General features: G+C 35.1%; 1 protein-coding gene across 2 annotated transcripts; it reads right to left on the reverse strand.

Annotated features, from left to right (window-relative positions):
- Nucleotides 1–19,276: 19,276 nt before the first annotated feature.
- Nucleotides 19,277–22,357, reverse strand: LOC113318367. 2 transcript variants are annotated; one of them, XM_026566516.1, is made up of 5 exons: nucleotides 21,977–22,357; nucleotides 21,486–21,663; nucleotides 20,574–21,042; nucleotides 20,381–20,461; nucleotides 19,277–20,152 (listed from the first exon to the last, which is right to left on the reverse strand). In XM_026566516.1, the coding sequence occupies exons 1-5, from the start codon at nucleotides 22,058–22,060 to the stop codon at nucleotides 19,654–19,656; spliced, it is 1,311 nt and encodes a 436-aa protein (XP_026422301.1). In that variant the 5' UTR covers nucleotides 22,061–22,357; the 3' UTR covers nucleotides 19,277–19,653. The 2 variants fall into 2 exon arrangements, with proteins under 2 accessions (XP_026422301.1, XP_026422300.1); XM_026566515.1 differs by having other exon boundaries at nucleotides 20,574–21,045.
- Between the last annotated feature and the right edge of the window lie 4,604 nt (nucleotides 22,358–26,961).

A 26,961-nucleotide genomic window follows, 5' to 3' on the forward strand; every position in this document is an offset into this window, starting at 1 on the left:
TCACCCATTCATTTTACTCAGCACCAAATTTAGCAAAGAGTACTCATTCTTCCTTCAGAGAAACATAATTCAAAAAGATCATGTACCTAAAAGATATAATTCTAACTTACTAACAAAAAAGAACCATAAAAGTAGCATGACTGACAACAGAAAAAAGAAAGATACTTCAGACTGGAGTATTACTAATCTAGTCGACAACGATTAAATCCTACAACAGGCACAATTAGCATACTTCAAATGCGGATGATTGCGTTCCTCACAATCGACTCCAGCCCTTGTTTGCAAGGCTTAAGCATTCATCGTCATTCGAACAAGAAATGTATTATTTTACATCCTCCAAACATTTTTGCAGGTAATTAACATAGAGCATATAAACCAATAGCAGTTAATACAACATGATCACAATTCAGACAATTGAAAATTATTCTTCACAATTTCTAAGAAAACCAAAATCAAAAGGGGGCTAAAGCTGCTTCTACTTCTACTCATCATCTTCATCTTCTTACTGCAATATCAGAAAACTAAAAATAGAAAACACGTCAATAAATTCAAATGACTTCAAACAAATAATGAAATTTTACTCTTAAAGGTTTCAAAGAACAAACCTCTCCATCACTCTTCTTCATCATCATAATCCAATTCACCACCTGCAATTGCTTCCCTCTCTGTGATGAACAGGTTTCGTGCACGATACGTCGATACCTAAGTAATAAGCATCCAACAATAAGACATTATGAAGGTGAACATACAATCTTACAAAATTATTGATAACTATGGCAGCTGAGAAAAAGCTGAACAGGTTACCCGACCTTTCAAGTCCTTAGAACAACAATTTTACTCTACGAAACCTGCACCAAAACAGAAATCATACTTTAGAATTTGCCATCCGACAACAACATAGACAACAATGATGAGCAGAAATAGTGAGTTACTTTCTCACTAAGGAATCTGTTTTCTACTCCAAGGAACCAACTTGAAATTACTCACTCGTGCCAGACGTAGTACTCTCCTTCCCTTGTTTCGTTCTCAGCTGTAATAGATTCACCTAGCACCAAAAAAGGACATCGGCATGAGTACAACCCAGGGGGGATCTACATATCAACGTCTATCAGTTACAGATGATAGCTAAAATAAGGAAACGATAAATATGATATCACCTCAAAAAATTTCAGGAAAGCAAAGTATGAATGGTATAAAAGCGACGTATAATATTCATATGGGATTGTTAAATGTGACCCCATAACCTAAGAGCATTATGAAATATGATGACTAAGAGGAAACATCTTGTTTAATACAGAAAATGCGCACATACCAACAAGGAAAACAAAAATCCAGGGAGGAGTTGTCAAAAATGTGCACAATCTTATTCACCTGCTTAGTGAATCATAACGATAACATGTGATGCACAAGACATGCCCCTTCAAATCCTCCCATTTCAGGACACACACCAAGAATCTGGTGATGTCGCTCACATAAAATTTGTCGCAATTACAATTTAGAGAATAATCGATAATAATTCCTAAGTACAAGTAACAAGATCAAGAAACTAGAGATTCCATCCCAAAATAATTCCATGCAGAACACATAATGCATATGACCTATGAAAAAAGTTCAAACCTAATGAAGTCCCATCTATCCACTATGGATAACTGCATAACAAAGACACGTGTTCAGTTTACATCAACTATATGATTCAGAAAGCAGAGATCAAGAGAAGGTTCAAAGCAAAACTTCAATATATTCCATGAGATGAAAGCTTTACAAAAAGAAACCTTATAGTTGAACCAGGTGCTATCAAGGATGGCATTATTAGATCATGGTATACTAACCCATAAATTTATCAACGAAATTCAGTTAAATTGTACTAATGAAGCATCAAAAAATAACCAGGAACAGTTCATTCAGAACATGGATTTGAGGCTTTTTGGATGACAAATTCATACATGAAAGCTTTCACATCTTGGATCTCTGAACCATAAAACTATGAGATAAGATAAATCAAACTGATCAACTTCGACTAACAGCAGTAACAAATTAAATCAAGCAAGTGACTTGAAATCATGCAGCAAGAGATTGATATCTAAAAAAAAAAATTAACCCTAAAAATAGCTCACAAATCAGAAAGCTAAACACACCCATGCCTTGAAATTCTACGTAATACAAAAAAAAAAAAAAAAAAACAGCGGAAGAGTAGAATCTAACTTCAAATCACCAAAATCTGTACATGCAATTAACTTCACAGGGTCAACAATACCAAAATTAAACAACAGTACTAAATAATGGTTTATACCTGATGATAATCAAAGATGAATTGATTTCAGATTTCAGTAACAAAACTGATTTTGCATTCTAGGTTTAAATTTTTTTTAAGGTTCTGATGATCAAGATTTCTAGGTTTTGAGAATAGATCGAGATTTCTATGTTGTGATTACTGAAATTTAGGTTTCAATTTGTGTTTTCATTGTGAGATTTCTAGGTTTTGATTCTGGAAATTTGTCTAAGGATTTGTTTCTGAGAGAGAGAGTGTTGGGTTCTCTCCATGAGAGCAGTCGATGAAACCTAGAAAAATAAAGATGTCCGAGACTATAATTGGGTGAAAAAAGAGAGAGAGAAATAAATATGTCTGAAAATATTTGGTGTTTGAAAATTTCAGAATGACGGAAGAAAGAAGAAATCAAAGAAGAAGAAGAAAAGGTCCAAGGGTATGTTTGGCTTTTTAAAAAGTAACAAAAACTAAATTTACACATTATTATTTGGCTTGGGGTTTTTGTCCCAGTTTTATTTAAAACGGTTTTTATTTGGTAGAAATAATACGACCGGTTTTTTCTTATCACTAGTTTGTTCACCTAGGGGTTTTGTCACTAGTTTTGTTGTTTGTTTGTTAATTGTTTAAGTATGCAATTGTGTGTTGGCCTGGGATTTTGCTTAGTTTGGAATGTCTTGCAAGTTTTACTAAACTTCTTATATCTTCTCTCGTTTTCTCCCTTAGTATAAGTACTTTTTAGTAGGGTTGCGCGCATATTCCGGTACGGCCCGGTTCTCTCATGGAATCGGTCCATGTACTTGGTGTTGGCCGGTACCTCATCTTGAGGACCGGTACCTGTATCCGGTGTTGTACTTGTACCTCCGGTACAGGTCCGCTACAAGACCGGTACCGGAATTTTACCTGATTCACAAATGACTACAAAGAAAACTCCAGGCCGTATTCTGACCTATTTTTCTTCAGTTCTTCACTGCATTTCACACATTCAGATCCTCACATCTAATCAGTATCAAGCATTCAACAATATCATCTCATACTTTCCCAAATTTGACCCTAACTATTTGAGCTAGCTACCACAAGATACATGTTCATGTTTAATAACAGTTGAGAAATTACATTCAGACAAAGAGGTAGCCGCACAAAAGAGATAAAAAATGACATAGGAGAGATTGAACAAAGACCATCAGAATGAGTCCATCAACATCACATACCATCCACCAAAACCCTGATTCAATTCAAGTGCATCACTATCTCCATCTGAATCTCAGATCGGCAGCACATACCATCCACCAAAACCCTGGTTCATCTTCTTCTTCTCCACATCACCATTAAATCTACAACATCAAACTTTCCCTGTTTACAATTCAATAGGCATATCTACTAATTCTCAGTTTACATCCATGAATTAATAACCTCAACTCATTACCCCTGTATAACCAAAAACCCATATCAGAAATAATCTAAAACTATTAAATTCAACAGAATCAACCGATTCGATCTCAAACAAAACCCTAAATTAAACATGCAATCAATAAAAACCAAATTCTCATTTAAAAAATTAATCAAACCTGAAATTAATAAAAACCCAAAGTCAATTTGTATCTGATGAATTAATTTTCCTGTTGTTGACTTGATGTTACTTTTGAAATAATTGAAGAAGAACTGAAGAAGTGAAGAAGAAGGTCCTGGTCGTTGTGAGCCTGTGATAGAGAGGTATCGATGTCGCTGTGATAGAGAGGTGTTGATATCTCCGTGATTGTGATGATGTGATTTGGTTCTGGTGGTGTTGCTGAAGAAGATGAAGTTATGGATCTTTAAGAACAGAAGAATAAGAAGGAGGAGGAGGAGGAAAGACCGCGAGATTGAGTTAATGAATAAAGGAAGTTGTTGTATATACTAATATACCTAATATCAGCGGCTACGATTTAGGGAAAGAAAGGGCTAGGATTACTCCGGGGTTTTGGTCCGGTACATGCCGGGATTATGGGCAAAACCGGTGTTTGTACCGGTATACGCCGGTTCTTGATCATCTGGTTCCGGTCCCTGTACCGGTTACTTCGGTACCGGTTCGGTTCTGGTCCGGTACTTTCGGTTCCAGGCCGGTACGGGTACTCTTGACCAGTTCTTGTGCAGCCCTACTTTTTAGTGGGCCTAGGTCACAGTCGCATAACATCTTTTTCCAGGGATTTCCGCAACAAGCCTTTTCTTAAATTTAAGGGGTGAGCAACCATAGCTGCGGATATCATCCGGGCCAATCCGAATTTTCGCAATTTGATGGATTGGACGTGAGTGAATCTCCTAAACCGGTTGTTTTTATAGATTAGACGTGGGTGGTACATCACCGATCCGTTGGACATCCGGCCCATGAAATGCTTGAGAGGACTTGATCGGTGTCATGACTTAAGAATGTCCATTGTAGTGTCCCTGATGATACATACACTTATTTTCAGTGTCAAAATTCTGGTAGTTATGGTGAAGGTGAAATTATAATTTTTCGTGATCTCAACGCGATTTGAATGCATAAGGAGTCATTTGACTTGTGCAAAGACAAATTGCTTATTTTGATAAATCCCTCTAATTTGTTAAAAATCTTTTTTTTGGGAGTAACTAATTGTCAAGCCTATTTTCTTTGCAGATGATTGCATTCTGTTTTTCTCTGCAAATGTGAACTCTATAAATAACCTCAAATGCATAATCAACAAATTCTGCAAAGTGTCAAACCAGATGGTGAATTTGAACAAGTCAAGCCTTCACTTCAATAAAAAGATGAATGAGGAGGTTAAGCAACATATATGTGGTATCTTAGAAATGAACATGATGCCTCTGGAAGAGAAATATTTTGGCATTTACCTTTTTATTGGCAAGGAAATAACTAAATGCTTTAGTAGTATTCAAGACAAAATGCAACACAGACTTCAACAATGGAAAGCAGGGATGATTAATCAAGCTGGTAGAAGTATCCAAATCCAATCAGTTACAAACTCGATGGCTCAATTTCAGATGAGTTGCTTCATTCTTCCCCAACAAACTATAAACAACCTAGAAGCCATTCAAAGAAGATATTGGTAGAATAAAAAACAAGGCAAGGGTTGTTATTTCAAATCTTGGACACGTGTCAGTATTCCAAAAAGATGTGGGGGACTAGGATTCAAAAATTTGAAGGTGTTTAATGAGGCTATGGTTACTAAACTGGCTTGGATATCAGTTCAGGAAGAAGATAAGAAATGAGTAGAAGTTCTTAAAGCTAAACATTTTGAAGAGGAAAATATTCTGCAAGATGATATTTCAAGCAATAGAAATGCCATCTGGAGAAGTATGTGTACAGGTATTAAATGGGTGAAGCAATTTCATATTTGGCAGATTGGAAATGGGAAAAACGCTTATGTGTTTAGAGACAATTGGATTGAAGGCTACACTACTCAGCAAATTCCAAAAAAAAATTATCCACTTATGAATAATATTCTTTTTCTACTAGAACTTCACCCGTGCCGTAACGACACGACCTCCATAGTAAGTAAAATATTTATGTCAATTTTAACATTTGTCATTTTTTTTGGCTCTATATAAAATGATAATTATTCTATATGTTTTTTAATTATTATGTTTTATATTTTTGAGAATTGCTAGGTTGACCTAATATTTGTCTTGAAAAAACCACTGGGTGAAACATGTAGTGAGACCAATTGAAAACCTTTACTACCATTATCATTGTTGGGTTTTTCTAGGGTTGTTTTTCGGAAAAACTTGCGGTCATCCTGTGCAATTGTTTCTTTTGTATTAATAACCATCTTATTTTCACATTAAAAAAATCAACCACAACATCCATAATAATGTTATTTATGTCCTAACTACATAGAATAAACATTGCCACTAACATACTGAGCACCCGCACTACCATCACCGGAACTACCCATCACCACTACCTTTTCTACCACCAACACTATCGTCACTGGCTCTATGCACCACCACTCATAAAGACCACCCCGATCATCCGTAATGTTTATCAACAAATTTATTATTTATTTAAAGAAAATATATTTATTAAGACATTTATAATGAGAGATTAATAAAATATTTATTGTGTGAATTTAATGACACAATAATGATGTAAACAACTAAAACTATTGATATATCTTTTCACTAAATAAATCCCAACCGCTCTTTGTCTTGACTAACTTGTCCAAAAGCAAAATTTAGATTAATACAATCTTTTTTTGGTATGGTATGCAAAATAAAACATTATTTATAATTTATATGCAAATAATTTATTATATGTCAAAAGTGGGTTGGTGCCCAACTTGTCGCTCGATTGATAATCAATTCATTGTAAATGTTTACTCTTTTGTATTCTAATAAAGCCCTCTGATGCATCTTTTTATGAAAAATAATTTTTTTCAATTATAACCGCTCTTTATCTTGGTTTGGTATCTAACTTTCAGAATGAGCTTGGTTTCTTTATAGTCTTCAACGGTTCATCTTCTTTCATGTGCCGACCCAACAAAAATCTGGCCTAGAATATTTATTTTAATTTAAAAAAGTTTAAAAAATAAAAGAAAACCAAATTTAAAAACTAATATCAAATAAAAAAATAAACTGATGGTAACTAAGTAATTCATCTCACTACTTATTCCTCCACCACTACTTATTCCACCACCACCACTTATTCCGTCATCACTCCACCATTATCCCCACGGTTGATCCACCACCTCCGCCTATCATCACAACCACTATTATTCTCACCGCTAAATTTATTATGTATTATATTAATGAAATTATTAGTTTGAATTTAAAAAATTAAGAAAATAAAAGAAAAACAAATTTAAAAATTAAATAATTTATGTACCTTTCTCATCACACTACCACTACTTCTTCCACCACCACCATTAACAACATCACTCCACCATTCTCACCAACACCCAGGACCGTCTCTATCATTTCAGAGGCTCGGGGCCAACTTTTGAAAAAAAAGGCCCTTACATACATGGGCATAAATGATAAACGATGATTAAATTAATTGAATGTTTCCAATGAGACACTTCGTTCTTTCAATCCCATCTATATTTGTATTGTGGTTGGCCCTTCATCTCTGTTGGTTCGTTACTACTCAAAATAAAATCTCCCATTTTTAGAGTTTTGATTGTTTGGCCTTCTTTGTTCATCAACCATGATATATAGCTAGGAAAAAGGGTTAATTGGATCTTAGTTTCATACATATGGCAAAGATTAGTTAAAATGAACTCCCCAAAAACACCTTATAAGGGATTAGAGAGTTAAACATAGCGTCCCAATATCCTTTGGAGTGAACATGTAAAAAAGAAAACAACCCACTGCATGCAAATCCAACATTCATCTGAAGAAAGGCCGTTCCCAATAATGAATCCTGACCGCTTTTTATTTTGCCTAAGTTGTCCAAACTATGCTTTATAAGATAGACTAGAACTTCACCCGTGCCGTAACGACACGGTCTTCATAATAATTAAAAGAAGAATATGTCAGTTTTAACCGTTGTATTTTTTTTGTTGGATATATATAGTGATAATATTTTTTGATATTTTTTTTTGAGAATTGCTAGGTTGACCGTAATAGCTGTCTCGAAGAAACCACCGAGTGAAACATGTAGTGGGACCAACTGAAAACCTTCACTATCCAAATAGTAGATTATTACCCTATCATCCTTGAATTCTTCTAAGGTTGTTTTTAGGGAAAATTGCGGTCAGCCTGTACAATTGTTTCTTCTGTATTATAACCAACTTATTTTCACCTTAAAAAAATCAACCACAACTTCCATTTTCACAAATCAATCACAACTTCCATAATAGTTTACTTGTGTCCTAATGACATAGATTAAGAATTGTCCACTACCTGATTACCACACTGACCACCTGCACTTCCACCACCACTACCTCATCATCATCGTCACCAGCTTCTATGGACCACCACCCACAAATACCACCCAACTGATATGATTATTAACGAATTTATTATTTATTTAATAAAAGTATCTATTAAGATAATTTTAAAACATTTAAAACATTAACAAAAAATTTAATAATGAAACTATATTTATTTAATGATGAATATTTAATGTTGCGAATATTAAAGTGGGAGATTTTCTTTTCCCTAGGTTAGGAACTTAGGGTTGTCATTTAAAAATAGGTTGGACCCCATCTTGTTGCAAGGCTCCCATCCAATTTCTTGTAATATGTTCCACTCTCCATCGTACTCTTTCCCACTAAAGAAAAATCTATTTAAAAATTATAAGACATTTATAATGAAAAATTAATAAAATATTAAGTGAAAGTTAATTTATAAAGATAATTATGAGATATTTATGATGTAAAAAGATATTTATAATGTAAGATTAATGAAAGTTTATTTATGAAGATAATCATATGGTGGGTTTTTTTGTGGAATTTACAATTTTGAGGATTCATACTCCCATGGGATTATAAATTCTGGGATTCATGTGAATCCCTTGTGTGTTTGGTAACTCAGTTAAAATTCCTAGGATTCATAAAATTATCTTGCTTTAAAGTCCATATGTACTATTTGGGATTATCTTAGAATCTTAAAATTGTATCTATATATATGAGATTTAAAGTTAAAAATAGTGGATCCATAAATCCCTTGAGAAGTTTCCCAGCAAATCTTAGGGGGAGGAGTCGGACTCCATATGAAGGATTTGCTGGAAAAGTAATTCCCATGGGAAACGTGATTCCAGGGATTTGGGCAACCAACTGTACTGAGGGAAACGTAATTCCACCAAATATCCCGGACCCATAAATCCCACCTTTAAAAGTCTACATCCAAACCCACCAATAAGATATTTATAATGTAGGATTAACAAAATATTTATTATGAGACATACAATTATGATGTAAACCACCACAACTGTTGATTTAGCTTTTCCCTAAACAAATCTTGGCCATTCTTTATCTTTCCATAATGGCAAGGGTGTTATATAAATTACGTATAACCATGTTAGATTATTTATTGAAAATAACTTCTAGTCAAATTATTTTGTACTTTGAAATATAAGTTCGGAGAACAGAGGCTTTTGTATACATGTAAGATTATTTTGTAAATTTCAATCTATTGTCAAAATAATAATGTGTAATCTGAATAACCTTATAAGTTTCTCTCTAAGTTTATCTATCAAGATGAAATCAAAATTCTATTTCCTCTAATGTCTAAACCTAGACAAAAAAGTTGTAAGTAAATGAAACCCCGACGACATGTGATAGCCAAATTTTCATGTACCTGACTAATCACAAAATACAGGCACCCCTAAATTTCAACTATGAAGTTATTGTAATCAATAAGGTTATCTTTGAAAATGTATGCTTCATCTAAACATACAATACAACAAATGATATTCAAGAAAATGATAGAAATTCCAAAAAATTATACATGAAACAATATATTTATATATACATAAAAGGATTTTCTCATATGTTGTTAGCTCAGAGTAGTTTAAGGTCACAGATGTACGTTTTGGTGGACGAAGATTGAGAGAAAATTGAAACAATGTTGAGCGGAACTATACTCGTAGATTTGAGTTTTTTCCTCTCCGCAATCTATCTCCCTTCCCAACTTTATTTCTGATGTTCGTTTGCTCTAAAGTAAGGAATTAAAGTTTTCAAACCCACTCATCCTACCTAATGTGAGAGACAAATCATGTGATACCCTGTATTTTTTTGTTACCGTTTCGGGTCGGGTTATACCCGGATTAGTTAACCTTGTAGCTTAGGTTGTCGTTCTGTAGCCTTAGCCTAGGTGGGTCGATTGAAACTAGGAAAGCTAGGTGGAAATAGAGTCACCTTATTAGTTTTAATAATTAAATAAAAATGAGGGAAAAATGAAAAGACAAATATATAAATAGAGAAAATATTATTAAGGTTTTTTATACCTAAAAGTTTAGAAAAATAATTTTAGAAGTTAGAAACCAAAAGGCTAGGAGAAAGAAAAAGAGATGGAGATATATGTTTTTGTTTAGAGAAGAAAGCTATGGAAAGGAAGAAGATGAATTGGAGCTAGGGTTCTTGAGGAGAAATTTTAATTAGGAAAATCAATGGAGAATCAATGGAATTGAGGTAGAATGCAAAACCCTTTCTCTTTAAGTGTTTTTTTTTTTGTTGTATTTATTTTATATAATTTTGTATTGTTATGATTCAATAATTTATTTGAATAAATATGTACTTCTTGTTGATGATCAGGCTTCTTAAAGTGTTAGATAACATGATTAAGTACCCATGGTTAAATTTTGAGAATAATACACCACAAATTCACCGTCGAATGTGTGTTTGAATTTGGATGATAGTTTCTGAAATTCTGGACAGTTCCGCTTTGCTGTGTTTTTGATATTCTTAGGAAGTCTTAATTATGCTAAAACGATTTGAGTCCTTAACAGAAGTTGTAGGTTTGTGATTTAACTATCAGTGTGCTTTGTATTGGGTCAATTTGGCATTTCTATGAATTTATCATGAATTTTTTGGTAATGACATGTAATCTGCCCAGTTTTTAGGATGTCCTTGTAAATTCTATAACATTTGCTTGAATCGTTGGTTTTATGTGAAATTTGGATATGTCGATGTTTATGGATATATGTATGTTCTCTAAATATTTCAGGAAGATCAGATGAATAAATCACTCAAATATGTATGATGCAAAATGGGCAGTTATCTTGTTTGTAGAAATGCTTGAAAGAAAATTATGTTCTTATGCATTGGTTGCTTGTGTTGTGTGTAAAAATATTTTATAAAAGGAAATGGGTTCATGTTTTTCCGTTAGATGAAATATGGTTTCATGCTAACGGCGGGTAATGATCCCCGAGAATTAAATGAGAAATGCTCCCCATGGGAACTTGTGTTTCCCAACCATCGATGACGGCTGTCCGTGCCGGTAAACAATAGGTGGTGTACGAACCAAGGTTTTCGTACGGTGAATGAAACGGGTAATGATCCCCGAGAGCATATGGGTATGATCCCCATAGGAACTTTTGTTCCTGACCATCGATGGAGGTTGTCCGTGCCGATAAATGATAGGTGGGTGTACGAACCAAGGTTTTCGTATCGTGAACTCATGGTTTGAGGTGACAATATTGATATGTAACTTATGTTTTGAAACTTAAAAGGATGGGTTGTTGGAAACATTTTTGATGAATTGCGATTTATGTGTTAAATTCCAAATGGATGATTAGTGGACTCATGGTTTCTTTGTGACGATATTAATACGTGAATAGATGTGTTGAATCATTGATGAATGAATTGTTGACAATTATTTTGGTATTATAAATTCATGGTTTGTTGGTTAATATGTGAATGATGTGTAGAAACCTTAAATGGATGAATTGTTGATAATAATATTAATAGTGTTGTGAACTCATGGTTTGTTGGTTAATATGTGAATGATGTGTAGAAACTTAAATGGATGAATTGTTGATAATAATATTAATAGTGTTGTGAACTTATGGTTTGTTGGTGACTATATTAACTTGTGAATCTTGTGTTGGAATCTAGATAAGATAATTTATTAGAAACATTATTGGTGATGTGATTGTTGAACATACCATCAATTCGTTGAAGTTATCTATGTTTCTTGTCATATACTTTTTTCTTGACATAATGATTTTGTTTCCGCATCTTTAGAGAACGGGGTGCATTCTATTGAGCTGTCATCTCACCCCAATTGACATCCTTGCAGATTTATCAGAGTGGCGCAGCGAAAGCTAGGAATGAGTAGCTTAGTGATTGAACTGTTTAATTGTATTGCTTGAAATTTAATTTGAAATAATATGTTTGGTTGAAATCGTTGTTAAGATAATAAGCGGATTTATATGCTTCAGTTTATGTTATATAAAGTTTCAACTATGTTTTGTGCAAAAGTAAATTAGCAAAAATATGTATGCATAAGTCCCTTTCCGACCCGTAACGCTTCGAATTCGGATCTCCATATGGGTTTGACCCTGGTCCGGAACTCGGGGTGTTACAAATCAATTGGTCAATTTTATTGGAAGCCAGGTTTGTTATTTTCAGTTGATCAAATTTTTCCATTTTGATTTTGACTTTTGAGATGGGAATAAAAGAATATGTTATGATTTTTTCTCAAATAAACGTGTATTCGTGAATTTACCAATTGGAAGGAAAAATCAGGACCGGTCTTTATCTTCCTAACTTAGCGAAGCTTCATTGTATAATACAATACAAAGAAATAGGCATAAAATTATGCATACCTAGGGTACATCCATTACCATAACGACACCTCCCAATAATAAGTAATTTTTTGTGTATTGATTTTACCTTGTGCCCGATTGTTTGTAGTAATTAAATAACATGATATTTTTTTGTTTATTTTATTTTTTTGATCTTTCACGTATTTTAACTGAGATTATTTTATTAATAAGACCATCAACCACAACTTCTAATTTATAATGTTACTCATTTTGTAGCGACACAAAATTAACGTAGCCTATCGCTACTCACCAACCGCCGCCACCACCACACAAAACCATCTAATACCATTTATTTCTCCACCACAACCGCCGTGTCCTCCCGTTGGCCGTTTGTCGTACCTCTAATTTTAAATCACACATCATGAGTAAATTTTTGATTGAACAAACTTAGGTTGTTAATTAATTTATTCAATTATATTTTTTTTATTGTTATATACTTTTTTGTATTGCAATCAATTTTATTTTAACCCGTTTTTGAATCAAGACGAAATCAAAATTCTACTTCTACTAAGTCTAAACAAATATGAACGAAAAATTGGTTCTTGAGAAAATCTCACATTTCTAGACCAAAAAGTTTTGAATAGATTAAAACCTCGATATCCTGTGATAGCCAAATTTTCATAATCTGGCTAATCACAAATTTTTGTAGCCAAATTTTCACATTTTCACAAAATATGATATCTGCTTTTATCAATCGTGATAACCAACTACATCTTTCACGATACAATGTTGCATGTGTTGTAAATATACATAACTAATAATGTTCACGACTATTCACCAACATCACCACCATAAAACCACCCTTCGACATTATTTTTTCCACCACCACAGATATTATCGCCTCCACCACCACCGCTTCTACCAGCCACTATTTCTTCCACTACTAACCACTAATTTCTATTGATATAATTTTTATTAAAATTATTTATTAATGTAAAAATACATATTTATTAGATTAATTAAGAGGACATTAAATGATGAAAATTTAATAAATTATTCATTATGAGAGATTAATGAGACACTAATTAATAAAACACTCATAATGATTAATTTTAATTAAAGCAAACTACAACCATGAATTTAGCTTTCCCAAAAATGAATTCGGACCGCTCTTTATCTTGCCTAAGTTGTCCAAACTATGCTTTATAAGATAGATGAAGGTGAATGAGTTGTTTGATACCCATACCCAAAGATGGAATTTAAATATTCTGCAGAACTACTTCACTCAAGATCAAATTGAGAAGATTCTAAATATCATACCTTTTACCCAGCATGAAGACAAAAATTCTTTGGTCTCTTACAAAAAGTGGACACTTAAAAGTAAATTCCACTTATAAGGCAATCCTTTGTCAGAAGAATCAAAACTTAGCAAGCATGAAAAATGAAGCAAAATTTCGGCTCAGCATATGACACATTCGGATTCCTCACAAATGCCAATTATTATGGAAAGTAGCTCATGGTATCATTCCTTTCAATGAAAGATATGCAAGGCATGTTCAAGAACAGAATGTGCAATGTCCAAGATGCAACACAGAAGCTGAAATTATTACCCATCTGTTGCTGCAATGCAACTATGTTAGAAATGTACGGAATGAAATATCAACTGAGATTGCTCAAGAGCTCAGTTCTGTCACAGATATCAAGCAATGGCTAAGAAGTTGTTCAATTCAGATAACAACATTTCTTTCAGCAAGAAACCTAAAATAAACCTAATAGTCATTACTATGTGGTTTATATGGAAATCTAGATGTGAATTGATCTTCAACAGCAGCAGATGTTCAAGCTCAAGTCTAAAGCATAAAGTTATAACATTCTGCAATGAAAATAAAATTCACACTAACCTCAGTGCTAACCAGGTTCAGGTAGATAGCAATATAGCCAACAAAAATTTAGCCAGTTGCATTGACAACAAGACATGGAAACCCCCTCCTATAAGAAAACTGAAAATTAACATTGATGCCTCTATTTTGCCTGGAAATTTTATTGCTAGTATTGCTCTATTTATAAAAGATTTTACAGGGAGGATGGTGGAGGCCTGGACTCCGATAGAAAGGGTTAGAGATGTTGCGCAGGCTGAAGTAGTTGCAGTTCTAAAAGCTCTCAAGTGGATCACTAAGTTGTAGCTGCAGAATGTCATTGTGGAAGGAGATAACAAGGAAGTGATGGACATCATAAATGGAGACCATATCATCAACATATGGGAAGACAGAAATGTTGTTAGGGAGTGTCAGCATTTAGTTAAGTGTTCAGGTAATGTTCAAGTGTGCTTTAAAAATAGGAAAAGTAATCAGGTAGCAGACCTTCTTGCAAAGCTTGCTAGAAATAACAATTGTGTTAGGAGATGGAGCTCTGAGCTCCCTCTGTATGTTAATTCTAGACTAGAGTTAGATAAGATGTCTTGTAATGCTTAATTGTTCTTTGCCCTGTGCTTTAATGAAAATCTTTTATATTTTTCTTCAAAAAAAAAAAAAAACTAATTGCTTAGTCAATTTACCCGTAAGGACTAAAAATTCATTGCATATACTGAAAGTTTTTTCTTTCTCTTTTGTAGTATTAAAAAGGCAGCTAGTTATCTTATAGAAAAATATATACACATGTTTATAAAGGAGGGAGGATTCATGGACAATCTTATATGTACACTATTCATACAACATTGAACCATTTTTTTAATTAGTCCAGATGGCAATGAATTTGAGCCCAATATTTTGATGATATGTTCTTCTTGTTAAACTCTAGATTCCTACTAAAAATGCGCAAAATCCGAGATGTGAAATTGGTTTTATTTGTTCTTACCATATGATCTAACCGACCAGCAAAACTTCAAACAACACTGCCAACACCTCAATACATAATGCGTATCAATCTGAATATGAAAGATAAAATAGTAATACTAATCTTGTATAATAATGTTTCGAAATCCGTCAATCCACCCGCATCCACCCGCTTCATCCGCTCACCCGCATATCTCAAACTCGCCGGGTAGTGGACTAGACACGGGTACATTTCTAAAATCAGTCATTTTAATGGATTGGACGTGGGTGGTACCAAATCCGTACCCACCCATCCGTTGCTCATCCGTACTCTTTTCATTTTTTTTTCCTACTCTCAAGTCGAAAGTAATTTCAAGGTTATTCCTAGGCCCATATACTTTTTTTATTTTTTTATTTTTAAATTATAAAAAGAGAGGAAGAAGATGTAAGTTCCCTTAACTTGTTAGAATGTTGAACAAATAAACCTCAGATTTTTTTCTTCCCTCAGTAAAGTGGATAACTAATTCGTTATGTATCCATTTCTTAAAGATTTTTTCGGTTACATATGAAGGGATATCATAAACGTAATTGAAGGAATTATACTTGCGAAACTATTTTTCGTAGTCAAAATAGAATTCAACATCGATCTCATGACAGATCCCAATTGTAGGACCGATCCATGGTAAGGACTGAACCCATAACCGATCTCTTGTGGGAAAGATCAATTCCAGGACCGATTTCGGGTGCAGGACCAATCCATGACCGATCTTATTTGAAATTTAATCCTGGTTTTGTATTTTTAATATGTTTGGTGATCTTCGGGTTTGTATAAACATCGAGATGTACATAGATTGAACTTGGGATGTTCACATAATGTCGAATAGTAATTTGAATATGTTCTAAACTCTTATTACTTAATGTTCAAGTATTTTCCTTGGTGCATAAGGCGAGATCCTGAAAATCGAAATATTATATATATATATATATATACATATATCTTTTAAAAATTGAATTTGTATACTTACCATATCCTAAGAGTTTGCATATATCTAGTTACTATGTAAGTAAAGCATATGAATATATGCTAGCTAATTGTTTGTACCCAGAAATATTTCCAGGAACAAAACACGATTGATTTGATTGATGACGATGGTGTCAATTAGGGTTAATAACACGAAACAAACAAAAAATAACAGAGACACAAATTTAACGAGGTTCAGAAAGTTTTGCCTACATCCACGGACGAATCCCGTAGGGAGAGATTTTGATTGATGTACGGATTACAATGGTTTTTCTGATCCTTTTAGGGTTTGTTCGTGTATTCTCGTCTATCAGGGCGTGTCTCCTTAGGGTTTAGATTCCCCTCTATTTATACAGTTGAATATATAGGTTAAACCCTAATTTCAAGATAAACTTCATATGGAAGTAACTTGGCCAGCAAGTCATCTGGGATATTCCAGAACTTCCCTCCAGCAACTTGGTCAGCAAGTCATCTGGAAACTTCCAGAATCTTCTTCCAGGGTTTTTGCACTAGATCGGTGGAAACGAGCCAAATTGACATGGGCTAGCGAGTTTGACCAATGACCTTGACTTTGTCTGACAGGGTTGACTTTTGCTGTTGATACTGTCGATCTTTAACTGGCAGACTTGCTTGACTGGAAACATGGATGGAGACCGGATGGCTGGCAACATGGATGGAGGCTGGCTAACATCACGACTGGCAACATGTATAAAAACGGTTGGCAGCATGGTTGGCAACATGGCTTCGACCGTTGACCGAGGGTTGACTTTGTCCGTTGACTTTGACTGTTGAGCGGTCGTGGACTTCATGGCAGACTGGGAAATCTGGTGGGTTGTGTCGGTTGGTTGGATGGCAGACTTGGATGACAACTGAATGTGGTCTAAACAGTATTCTGGCGCAGTATGTGGCGATTTTATCATGGTACAAACACTAATATTAGTCGTCAACTAAGATGGATTTCAGTACGTTGGTTGGAATACAGTCAAAACTTGCCAATACCAAAAATATACTTTTATTGCATATCTTAAAGATTTTCAGATTTGGTAATTCCATGTCTTCCAAACAAGCCTTGGTCATAAGATTATAAGTAGTGCAACTTGTATTCTTACAAACTCATCCCTTGACACACTGCTTAACCGTTTGTGTGGAAAACCAACTTGTTGAGTAATCTAATTAGGTGAAATCTCATATATTGCTTTCGTTTAAAGCCTTTTTTGGGATCAAGAAACTTTTAGTAATACCGTTGGTGGGAAACTAAATCGTATTGTCTTTCTGATTTTCGATTATTAATTTTATTGACTAACGGTATAGTTATCCTTAATAGACTGATTGTTCCATGGTCGTTTTCTCATGATATAAGCAATGGCAGAGCCACATATTACTTTCGGGTAGCCATAGCCACTCCAAAATTTTGAAAATCCTCACTGCACATATATAATATCCTAAATTTTTTTAGGTTACTCTGCATGTGGCACCCTTAAATTTTTTGATAAAGTGAAGATTTGTCTGTCAAACACGGCCAATGTAAATCCAGCATTTATCAGTTTTTAGATAATTTTTTTAGTTACTTTTCAAGTTAACTTACATGGGTTTGCTCAATAAATACATTTGTAGACTTGTAGAGATTTAAAAGAGTCATGAAAATTAATAACTTTACGAGAGTTATACAGAATTGAGCAAAATTTTGCGGAGTTATGCAGAGTTGTCTAATCAGACATTTGTAGAGTCCTGAAGAGTTGTAAAAACAAATTCTATATAGAAATATGCATGATAGACATAAATACAAAATTTAATGTAGCTTATTTATTATAGTAACTTCAACTAAATTAAAATAAGTTATTATTATTTTATATATAAAATAACTTATTATTCTTGTATTATTGGATAACGATTATTACATGAAACTAGATGGAAGCCTAACAAGCTAAGCTCCAACGACATACTACTACATTAATTGAACAGGTTGTTGTGCTAGTCTACCAGCGAGCCTCATGGGTAACCTAGCCAAAGGAGCCGAAGCGGATGGGGGGCTGAGATTGTGTCACAAGGGGGGAAAACTAACTCTACCTTCCATGTTAATTTCTGTAATATTACACCATTGGGGGCTCGGACCTGGGACCTCCTGGAACGCATGAAACTTTGGGGAACGAGGATGACCAGCTGAGCTAGGACCTCCTGGGACCTCCTAGTTATTATTATTTTATGTATATAACTTATTTCTTTTGTCCAATAGAATACATGAAAGTGTAACAATAAATTATAATAATTATTATTGTACATTTGTACATAATAATTAAAATTAAAAAAAATGTTTAATCATATCATATAATTTATACTCATCTATAATAGGAGTTTTATAGATTTTGTATTCACGAAATAAAATAAAAGAGAGTAAAAAACATCTTTATAAAAAAATTGGAAGTCTTCCAAAATCTTACATATTTTGCAAGAATTCTATCAAGGCAAATATATACAGAAAAGTCACTCAAAGTCTTGAAAATAGGTAAGTATGCAAAGTCTTTGAATTTTCAAGTTTACAATGAGTAACACAAACTTTAGAAGACCTTTTGACAATCTACAACGCGTAACATAAACTTTGAAAGAGATTTTAAAAGTATACAACCAATAACACAATACTTTATAAATCCATTAAACTCTTTGGAAATCAATAAAAGTATATATATTGAGTACACCCCTGTTATACTAGTAACATTTACTTTTAAAGAGTTAATCTTCCATCCCACCTTCTAGTAACATTTACTTTTAAAGAGTTAATCTTCCATCCCACCTTCTCTGCATTCAATCGCCACGGTTTTAAGTTTTAAGCCATAAGACTTGGCCTAAGCCTTCATATTTCACACTTGTCTGCTAAGTTTTGAAATATGCACAGCAGCACAAGGTAGATTATTAATAAGTGATCTACATCAGTTGTTTTTGGGTTGCAAGTGTATATATAAGCTAAAACTACAAAATTTTCAAGGAAATAAAAAACTGTCAGAAAAATGTTAGCCCGCAAATGCTGAGCAGGAAAAATTAATGAAAAACTACAGAATCTGGAAACCAGATGTCCAGAGCTCCTAATACTCAACCTATAGCTCAATTCTCATGACTAGAATAACCCCTTCTAAGCAGAAGGTGGAACTATCATAATATCCCATCAAGAAACTTAGATGCACAAAACTCTGTTCTTGTCTTTTCATATACAATGCTTCAATTGTATCTTCTTACAAGTTCTCATTTAACAAACAGTGCTAATATATTTATACCCTCTCACTGAATCCTCCACTCACTCCACAACCACTACTTACACAACCAACTGCACCACCACTAATCCCTGGACTCTCAAGTGTTATAAAACCATGCACCAACTCATCATTACCTTTTGTTCTCAAGCGATCTTCAGCACTGCTACAGCCATTACCGTTGCGGCCCTAAAGAAAATCTCGTTGACACTTCTGTCCACCTTCTTCATCATTTCTTCATCTTGCAACCCCAACTTGTTTGGATTCTTGCTAATAGAGATGACACTTTCTCTCAGTTGGTTAACTGCCCAAGACAGCCAAACCAAACCAAACCCAAATCCGGTGTTAAGCATCTTTGATGTGCAGAAGGGTACCCTCCCCGCCATAACCTTAAAGACTACAGATAATAATACAACAAGACCAGTGCCCGCAATGCTAGCTGAAAATTGGGTTAATAGCTGAGGAAGTTCTGGAGCAGATTTCTTCAGAGACAGGATTGCATTCTTCCCTTGTCTCTTTCCTAGAATTAGTGATAGAAGGCTCTCACATGCGTGGAGATCGTTTCTTCTATGTATATCTCCCTCTTTTCCTGCTTTCCTGCCGTTCCTCTTTGTTGGGGATTGTTTTATCTTGGTTCTCTTTGGACTGGATTGCAATGGAAGAATGAGAATGAGGAAGAGAAAAAAGTTGTGATTAAGAATATGCTAGAAACACAAAAGAGCGGAAAATGGATAGTTCCAAAAGCAACGGCATAATTGGGAATCCATCAATTCATCCTATCATATCATAACCTTCAATACTACATATCAACCATGTGAACGTATATCATGTGTAATTAAATAAAAGTCGGGTGTAAAAGTTCGTAATAGATACCTCTTCGCAGGAGCAACCATCACAGCTTCCAACTTCAAAGGAGATTCACAGACATTTGTCCGTGCTTCACCCATGTCCAGTCTATGCAATAGATTGGTAATCAAATCAAGTTAGCTTTTGGTAGTAGCAGTGGTGATAATGTAAAGAAGAAAGAAGTAAAATTTTCACGAGAAGAGGGGCCAACAAGACATACCTAGTAAAATGAGGAACCAAAAATGGCATTTCTCCTCTCTTAGTTGAGGTGCTTGAAAGGTAAAACTCCGCAATAATAGACATTAGATCTTTCACTTCTATCCCACTTCCAGTGAATAACACCCTACCATCTGGGTGCATAATTATTCTTGAATCACTGGACAAATCCCCTACGAAATCCAAGAGGGGCTTTGGAGCAAAAAATCTGCTCTCCGGATAGATAAGGGAAGGGTGAAACTCAACCGCTCCAGCATCATCAAGAGAAACTTCATCGGTCAAGAAAGCTTCTGGCTGTGGATTCATGCAGATTGCCAATGCTTGAAACCCCGTGAGATCAGATGCAAAAGGAAAATTTACACCTTCTCTTGCTGCTCCACTAGACGAAGACATGAAGAACTGAGAGATCTTCTCATGTTTTGTGCACTGTTCGGCAAATCCATAGTTCAAGAGTGCTGAGTCTAGACGGCTTTCTGCTGACAAAGTAAAAAACAGATATGAAATGAATATATGACAGTTATGGCACTTCAGACCAACAAAAACCAAAAGTAAAGGAAAAGCAAAGAAGACCCCACTATATAAGGGCAACATCTACAAACATGCATATAGCTGCACTGCATATCTACACAAAATTTGATCCACCAGATAATTCCAACAATCCAATATAAAGCATTACCGAACTGAAAGGCGAATGAAGGAGGAATCTAAAAGTTGAAAGATAAGCTGGTCATCCATATTCAATGAGATTCGCACTACAACTACTCCGCTAATTTCTCAAAATATGCAAGTTCTGTGTATTTCTTGAAATGCAGAAGCTTACTTGACATACTCTAAAGTCTATACTGAGTTCTGATGAGGTGAACATATAAATTCACAATTGCTCTCTAAAATACAGTAGATAAAAATGATTACAAACCTTGTACATCAACAAGCACAGGTCTCCTCATTGCTGGGTCAAACTTGACATACTGATTAGAATCTGAAGACCATCCCATATGTCTGCGTGAATCTTCGAGCTGATGTGGCATGAGATTCAAGCCATCTGCTCTTAATATATCCTGCCTTAATGTACAGGGAACAACTGAGCGTAAATCCTGCACCAGCCAAAAGTTTAAGTAAATGATCACCAAAAATGCGAAAGTCGCAGACAATACAGTTAATCACAGACAAATACATAACCCTAAATTAGAAAAGGAAAGTCAGTATAACAATCCATCAAACACCACAAATACAAGTCCAATTCCAATTGAACCAAGAAAAACGATACAAGAAAATCCAACATTTGCCCCCACAAGACATAACAACAACATAATCAAGAATACCTCAATTCAATTCAATTCAATTCATACAACAAACCCAGATCAAGAAACCTAACAAAACCATAAGAAAATCCCTGATTAGTTTTACCTTAGAAGTCCTGTAAACCCCCTGTTCTTGACGAAAAACAGCAATTGGGTATACTGAAGATGCCATCAAACAAAGCTCAACCATAGCCAAAATTCAAGAGCAACCCACTTCAGAAAGCTAAGTTCTTGAATAATAAAAGCAATCCTTTATCAAGAAGATTCCATGAAAATGAAATTTAATCCTTCCCAAAACCAGAATTATTAATTTTCAGTTTTATTTACGGAGGGCTTTGAGTGGTAGCAAGACAAACAGAGAAAGAAATCAATGGATTCTGGAAGTACTCGCAGTTGGTTTAATCGACATGTAGAATTTGTGGTTGGCAGAGATTCTGATATCCCAATTGGGACAGTAACAAAGAATCTAATGGAACCACTAAAAACTAGGTTTTGTTTTTGTTCTTCCTTTGTACTTGCCTTCGATTAAGAGTAATCTTACGGTTTACAATAGTTCTTAATGTTAAAGTTTATTTGATCACAGCCGTTTATTGACGGTCTCGTCTTGGACGTTTTATTTGGCGACTAAGAGCAATTCCAATGGCAATGGCCTAACACAAATATTTGTTTAGCCACGTGGATGGCCAAACTGAGTTTTCCATTATGGTAAAGTATTGGGTGTTGGAGAAACAGGCGCGCGACAGAACGAAAGACTCATGCGTTTGCAGGAAAAACGCGGGCATTGGAAGGCCCGACGCGGGCGCTTGGTGTGCTGACGCAGGCGTTAGAAACAAAGTCTCTACCGGTCGACTCTCCAACGCCTATATTTTCAACGGCCGAATTTCAACCCTTATAAATTCGTTGTATTGATATCATTTTCAGTCATACCACTACCATTTCCTTATTCTAAAACTCTTCTGAATCAAAAATTTCCATACAATATGAACATATTGAGAAGAGCGGTGAGTAATATAAAGAAGAAAAGAGATCGGAACAATGAATCAGCACCGTTGCCTCACACACGTGTAGATTTTACTCAAAATCGAGAAGCAAAGTTTGCTACGCCAAATATAGTTGCTGCTTCATTATTAGTCTCAGGTCATGTGTCGGGGCGTCGTGAACGGTCTGATGAGTATTATACTATGAGAGGTGGATTTTCAGAATTAAATTATGTTTATGTTCGTCTACCTTCTGCAGTCCGAGAAAGGGTTGACAGATATCCTTGGCATGCGCTTTATCGAATTAATCCTAGAAAACATAACAAAAAAATTCCGAAAACAATGGTAGAAAGGTGGTGGATGACGACATACACATTCCATTTTTTGGATTTCGAAATTGGTAAGTTTATTTTTTAACTTAAGTTAAATTAAATTTTCTAAATAATTATTAAATAACCAAAAAAATTAATCATAGTTGATATTATACTTGTAATAGGAATTACTCCCCCTGATTTGTATTTCATTATTGGGATTCCAAGTGAAAAGGGAGACCCGCCACCATTCGACCAAGACGAATGGATGTCAAATAGAAAATGGGAGTTGTTTTGTCCTTCGTTTTTGGAAACAAACATGCGTCAAGATTATAAAAATTTAAAAGGAGGTGGGATTAGATGTGCGACCTTGAAGATTTTCCTAATCAAAGTCAGAGATCCAGAACATGTAGATGACTATGATGAACTCGAAAGGATGTTTATCTTATGGGTACTGGGTCGGACATTCTTTCCAAACTCAACTTTTGTTGCTCATGTTGGTTGGCTTGAACCGTTAGAAGATCTCGACAAAGCACCAGATTATGACTGGGGATCTGCAATTTTAGCAGAATTGTACTGTGTGTTGGATAAAGCGTCCATGGGAGATAAAAACTTCACTGGTTTCTGGAGCATCATAGAGGTAAATATCAAAATTATTATTTTTAAATTTATTATTATTACTAAATTTAAATAATTTTTATGAATAAATGTGAATTATTTAATATACTAAAATTATGGAGTAATTTGCAGTATTGGTGGTATACCTACTTCCGTGTTGGTAAACTAATCCTAAAAGACGGGACAGTTAGATTTCCAATGTTGGACATGTATATGAAGGACAACTTAGACAAGAACACTGGCAGCGACGTCTTGGGTTGCAGTTTTGTTTACAGGTTACATCAGATGACTCGGAGCCACAACAACATGGTTGTTCGCCCTTACGATGGTTTACCTCAGTACAATGATGATGTTGGAGTAAGTATTGTTGATTATTCTAAGCGTAGAGTTGTTTTTTCAGTCCGGAATCAAAACGAGGGGTTTGGTATATGGGAGAAAGAGTGCGGTACCAAATACAAGGTATATTTGCAATTGCAATTAACCCGCTACAACAGATGCAAACCTCTGCATCAGATTTTTATCGTCTGAGAAGAACCGGTTGGGAGAGGTATGAACTAAATACACAGTTGGATATTAGTGAAGCGCAGTATGTCAACTGGTACACGTCAATTACGAAGCCTGTGATTGGGACACAGAACATGCACATCTATGGGTTTGATTTCCCAGGGTTATCAAACTTGTCCCATAATCCAAGTATTATTCCTACCCAACCACCTCCAGAAGAGCCAAGCTTTATGACTTATCCTAGGACGGGTGCAAGTTCTTCATCATCCTCGTTAAATATGCCCGAAATTCGGTGGGAGCTGCAAAGTATTACTTTACAAGGTGATCCAATCATGATCCCCATTGTTTCCCAAGGTATGGACCGTGATTATCCTTACTCCAATGTCCCTACCAGTGAGGAAGAGTTGCGGATTCAACTCAACGATTTGCATTGGAAGAATCAGCAAGTAGAGGCGATGCACTTAGAACAAGTACGAAAATGGCATACAGACAAAATGTATGGATTGACTCCAACTGTAAGTCTAAATGATGGGCAGCGGTCACATTCTTCCGATTCCACCAGGAGCAACAGATCAGGTTGGCACGAAAGTGAAGAAACAGTGGTGCGAGAAACACAACACAATACTGCTTCACCACAAATTGTGATTGTATCTCAACCTCAGGCATATCGGCTTGAACCTAGGCGCATTTCATCATCATTCTCGCCCTACAATGTTCCCTACAACCCAAGTGAATGCTACACACCAACACCACCACCACAACAACAAACCTCTTATATGCTTGGAGGACCGAGTACACAAAGTGCTTACCAATCGCCTAATTTTGTTCAGCCAGGTCAGCCAGGTCTATCAGGTCTATCCCCATTTGGAAATTTACAAACTATGTTGGCTTTGGGTAATTTCCCAGATATATCCCCAGGTCTATCCCCAGGACTTTCTGAATTATTGGCTCCAGAAAATAACAATGGGGGAGCTAGAGATGAGCGACGTTAGAGAGATTATTGTAATTTTTAATTCTGCTACATTTGTAGTTTTCGTTTTAAAAGTACGACAGTCTTTAATTAAATAAAATTACATATGTTTAAATGTAAGCGTTTTACATTGGCTTCACTAAATTACGACGGACTACACATTACATTAGCTTCACTAATGAGAAGAAGTACTAGGTGGAACAACAACACCAAGGAATAGATTGAAACTGTTCAACACCTTAAGGATTTCAAAACATTCGTCGAAAGGAAAAGCCGTATTAAGTACATGTTTTCTTTATTGAAACTGTTCAACTCCATCCATTTCCTTTATTGTTTTCTTTGGAATTTTGAGAACACCCATTTGATGAGACGGCATGGCATTGAGTACATGTTTCACCATTACTGACCTACCTGATTGGGTTAGAAATTTACCATTCCACTTCAACAATCTTGTATTCATTCCTTCTACCAAAGATGAGAAGGAATCTTTCTTTTTTCTGTTCATAAATAGAGGGATTCCCAGATATTTCTCATCAAGGGACATTTTCCTCATCTTCAATCTTCTTAGTAAGATTCTGCAAAATCTTGAGTTTAAGTGCCTTGAGAAGAAAACTGCAGATTTTTGGAAATTAATTTGCTGACCAGAAATCGAACCAAAGTCTCGTATTATTTGTATGAGATTATCTGCATTATGGAGATCAGCTTTCACAAAGAGCAGACAATCATCTGCAAATAGAAGGTGTGAAACTGGTGGTGCATTTTTTGCAATCTTGATCCCTTTGGATCTTCTTTTCAGCTTCAGCCTTTGCTAATTGCCTAGTGAACATTTTCATTGTGAGTAAAAATAAGTAGGGTGACAGAGGGTCATCCTGTCGTATTCCTATGCTTGGTTTGAAAGCCATACATGGTGAACCATTGAGCATTATTTGTATTTCTTTTGTACTGACGTACTCTTGTATCAAATTGCAGAAGTAATCTGCAAAACCAAATCCCTACATTACTCTTCGCAGAAAAACCCACTCTACATGATCAAAAGCCTTTGACATATCTAATTTTAGTGTCATGTAGATTTTCTTAGTTTTTTCCTTCTCATACAATGAATAAGTTCATGTGTAAGAGTAATGTTGTCACCAATCTGTCTCCCAGGTACTGTGCAGCCTGCATGAGTGAAATCATTTTCTCCATCAATGGTTTTAACCTCAGTGCCATGATCTTTGTTATGAGCTTGTATGTTGTGTTGCAGAGTGCGATTGGCCTATAATCTCCTGGTGTTTGTGGTAGTTGTACTTTTGGTATCAGGCAAAGATTTGTTTTGTTCATTTTTCGGATCATTCTTCCATTTATAAAAAAAGATTTGTACCATTTGAACCACGTCTTCTTTTGTTGTATTCCACTGAGTTTGAAAAAACCCCGGTGGGAAGCCATCTGGTCCCGGTGCTTTCCATGGCTGCATGCTTCTTAAAACTGTGAATATCTCCTCCTCCTATGGTATACGTATGAGAGCAATATTTTCATCATCAGTAATGCACTTTGGGAGTATGCTGAAGAGATCTTTATTGCTTTCTGGATTAGTTATACTCATGATGTTTGTAAAGTGTGCTGTGAGGAGTGTTTCTTTTTTTTCTCTGCCAGAACACCAACTGCATTTCGTTTGAGAAGAGACTCAATACGATTCCTTGATCTCCTTATGATTGTTTGTTGATGAAAGTAT

This window comes from Papaver somniferum, chromosome 10 (assembly GCF_003573695.1).
Source record: "Papaver somniferum cultivar HN1 chromosome 10, ASM357369v1, whole genome shotgun sequence".
Taxonomy (NCBI): domain Eukaryota; kingdom Viridiplantae; phylum Streptophyta; class Magnoliopsida; order Ranunculales; family Papaveraceae; genus Papaver; species Papaver somniferum.

Bases quoted from the DNA above. Each gene is read 5' to 3' on its own strand.
- LOC113318367 (XM_026566515.1), bottom strand. From the start codon at position 22,060: ATGGTTGAGCTTTGTTTGATGGCATCTTCAGTATACCCAATTGCTGTT. The intron at 21,664-21,976 runs GTAAAACTAATC...TGGCTGGTGCAG, and splicing joins GGGTTTACAGGACTTCTAAG to GATTTACGCTCAGTTGTTCC. The intron at 20,153-20,380 runs GTATCTATTACG...ATTGCAATCCAG, and splicing joins ATGGTTGCTCCTGCGAAGAG to TCCAAAGAGAACCAAGATAA.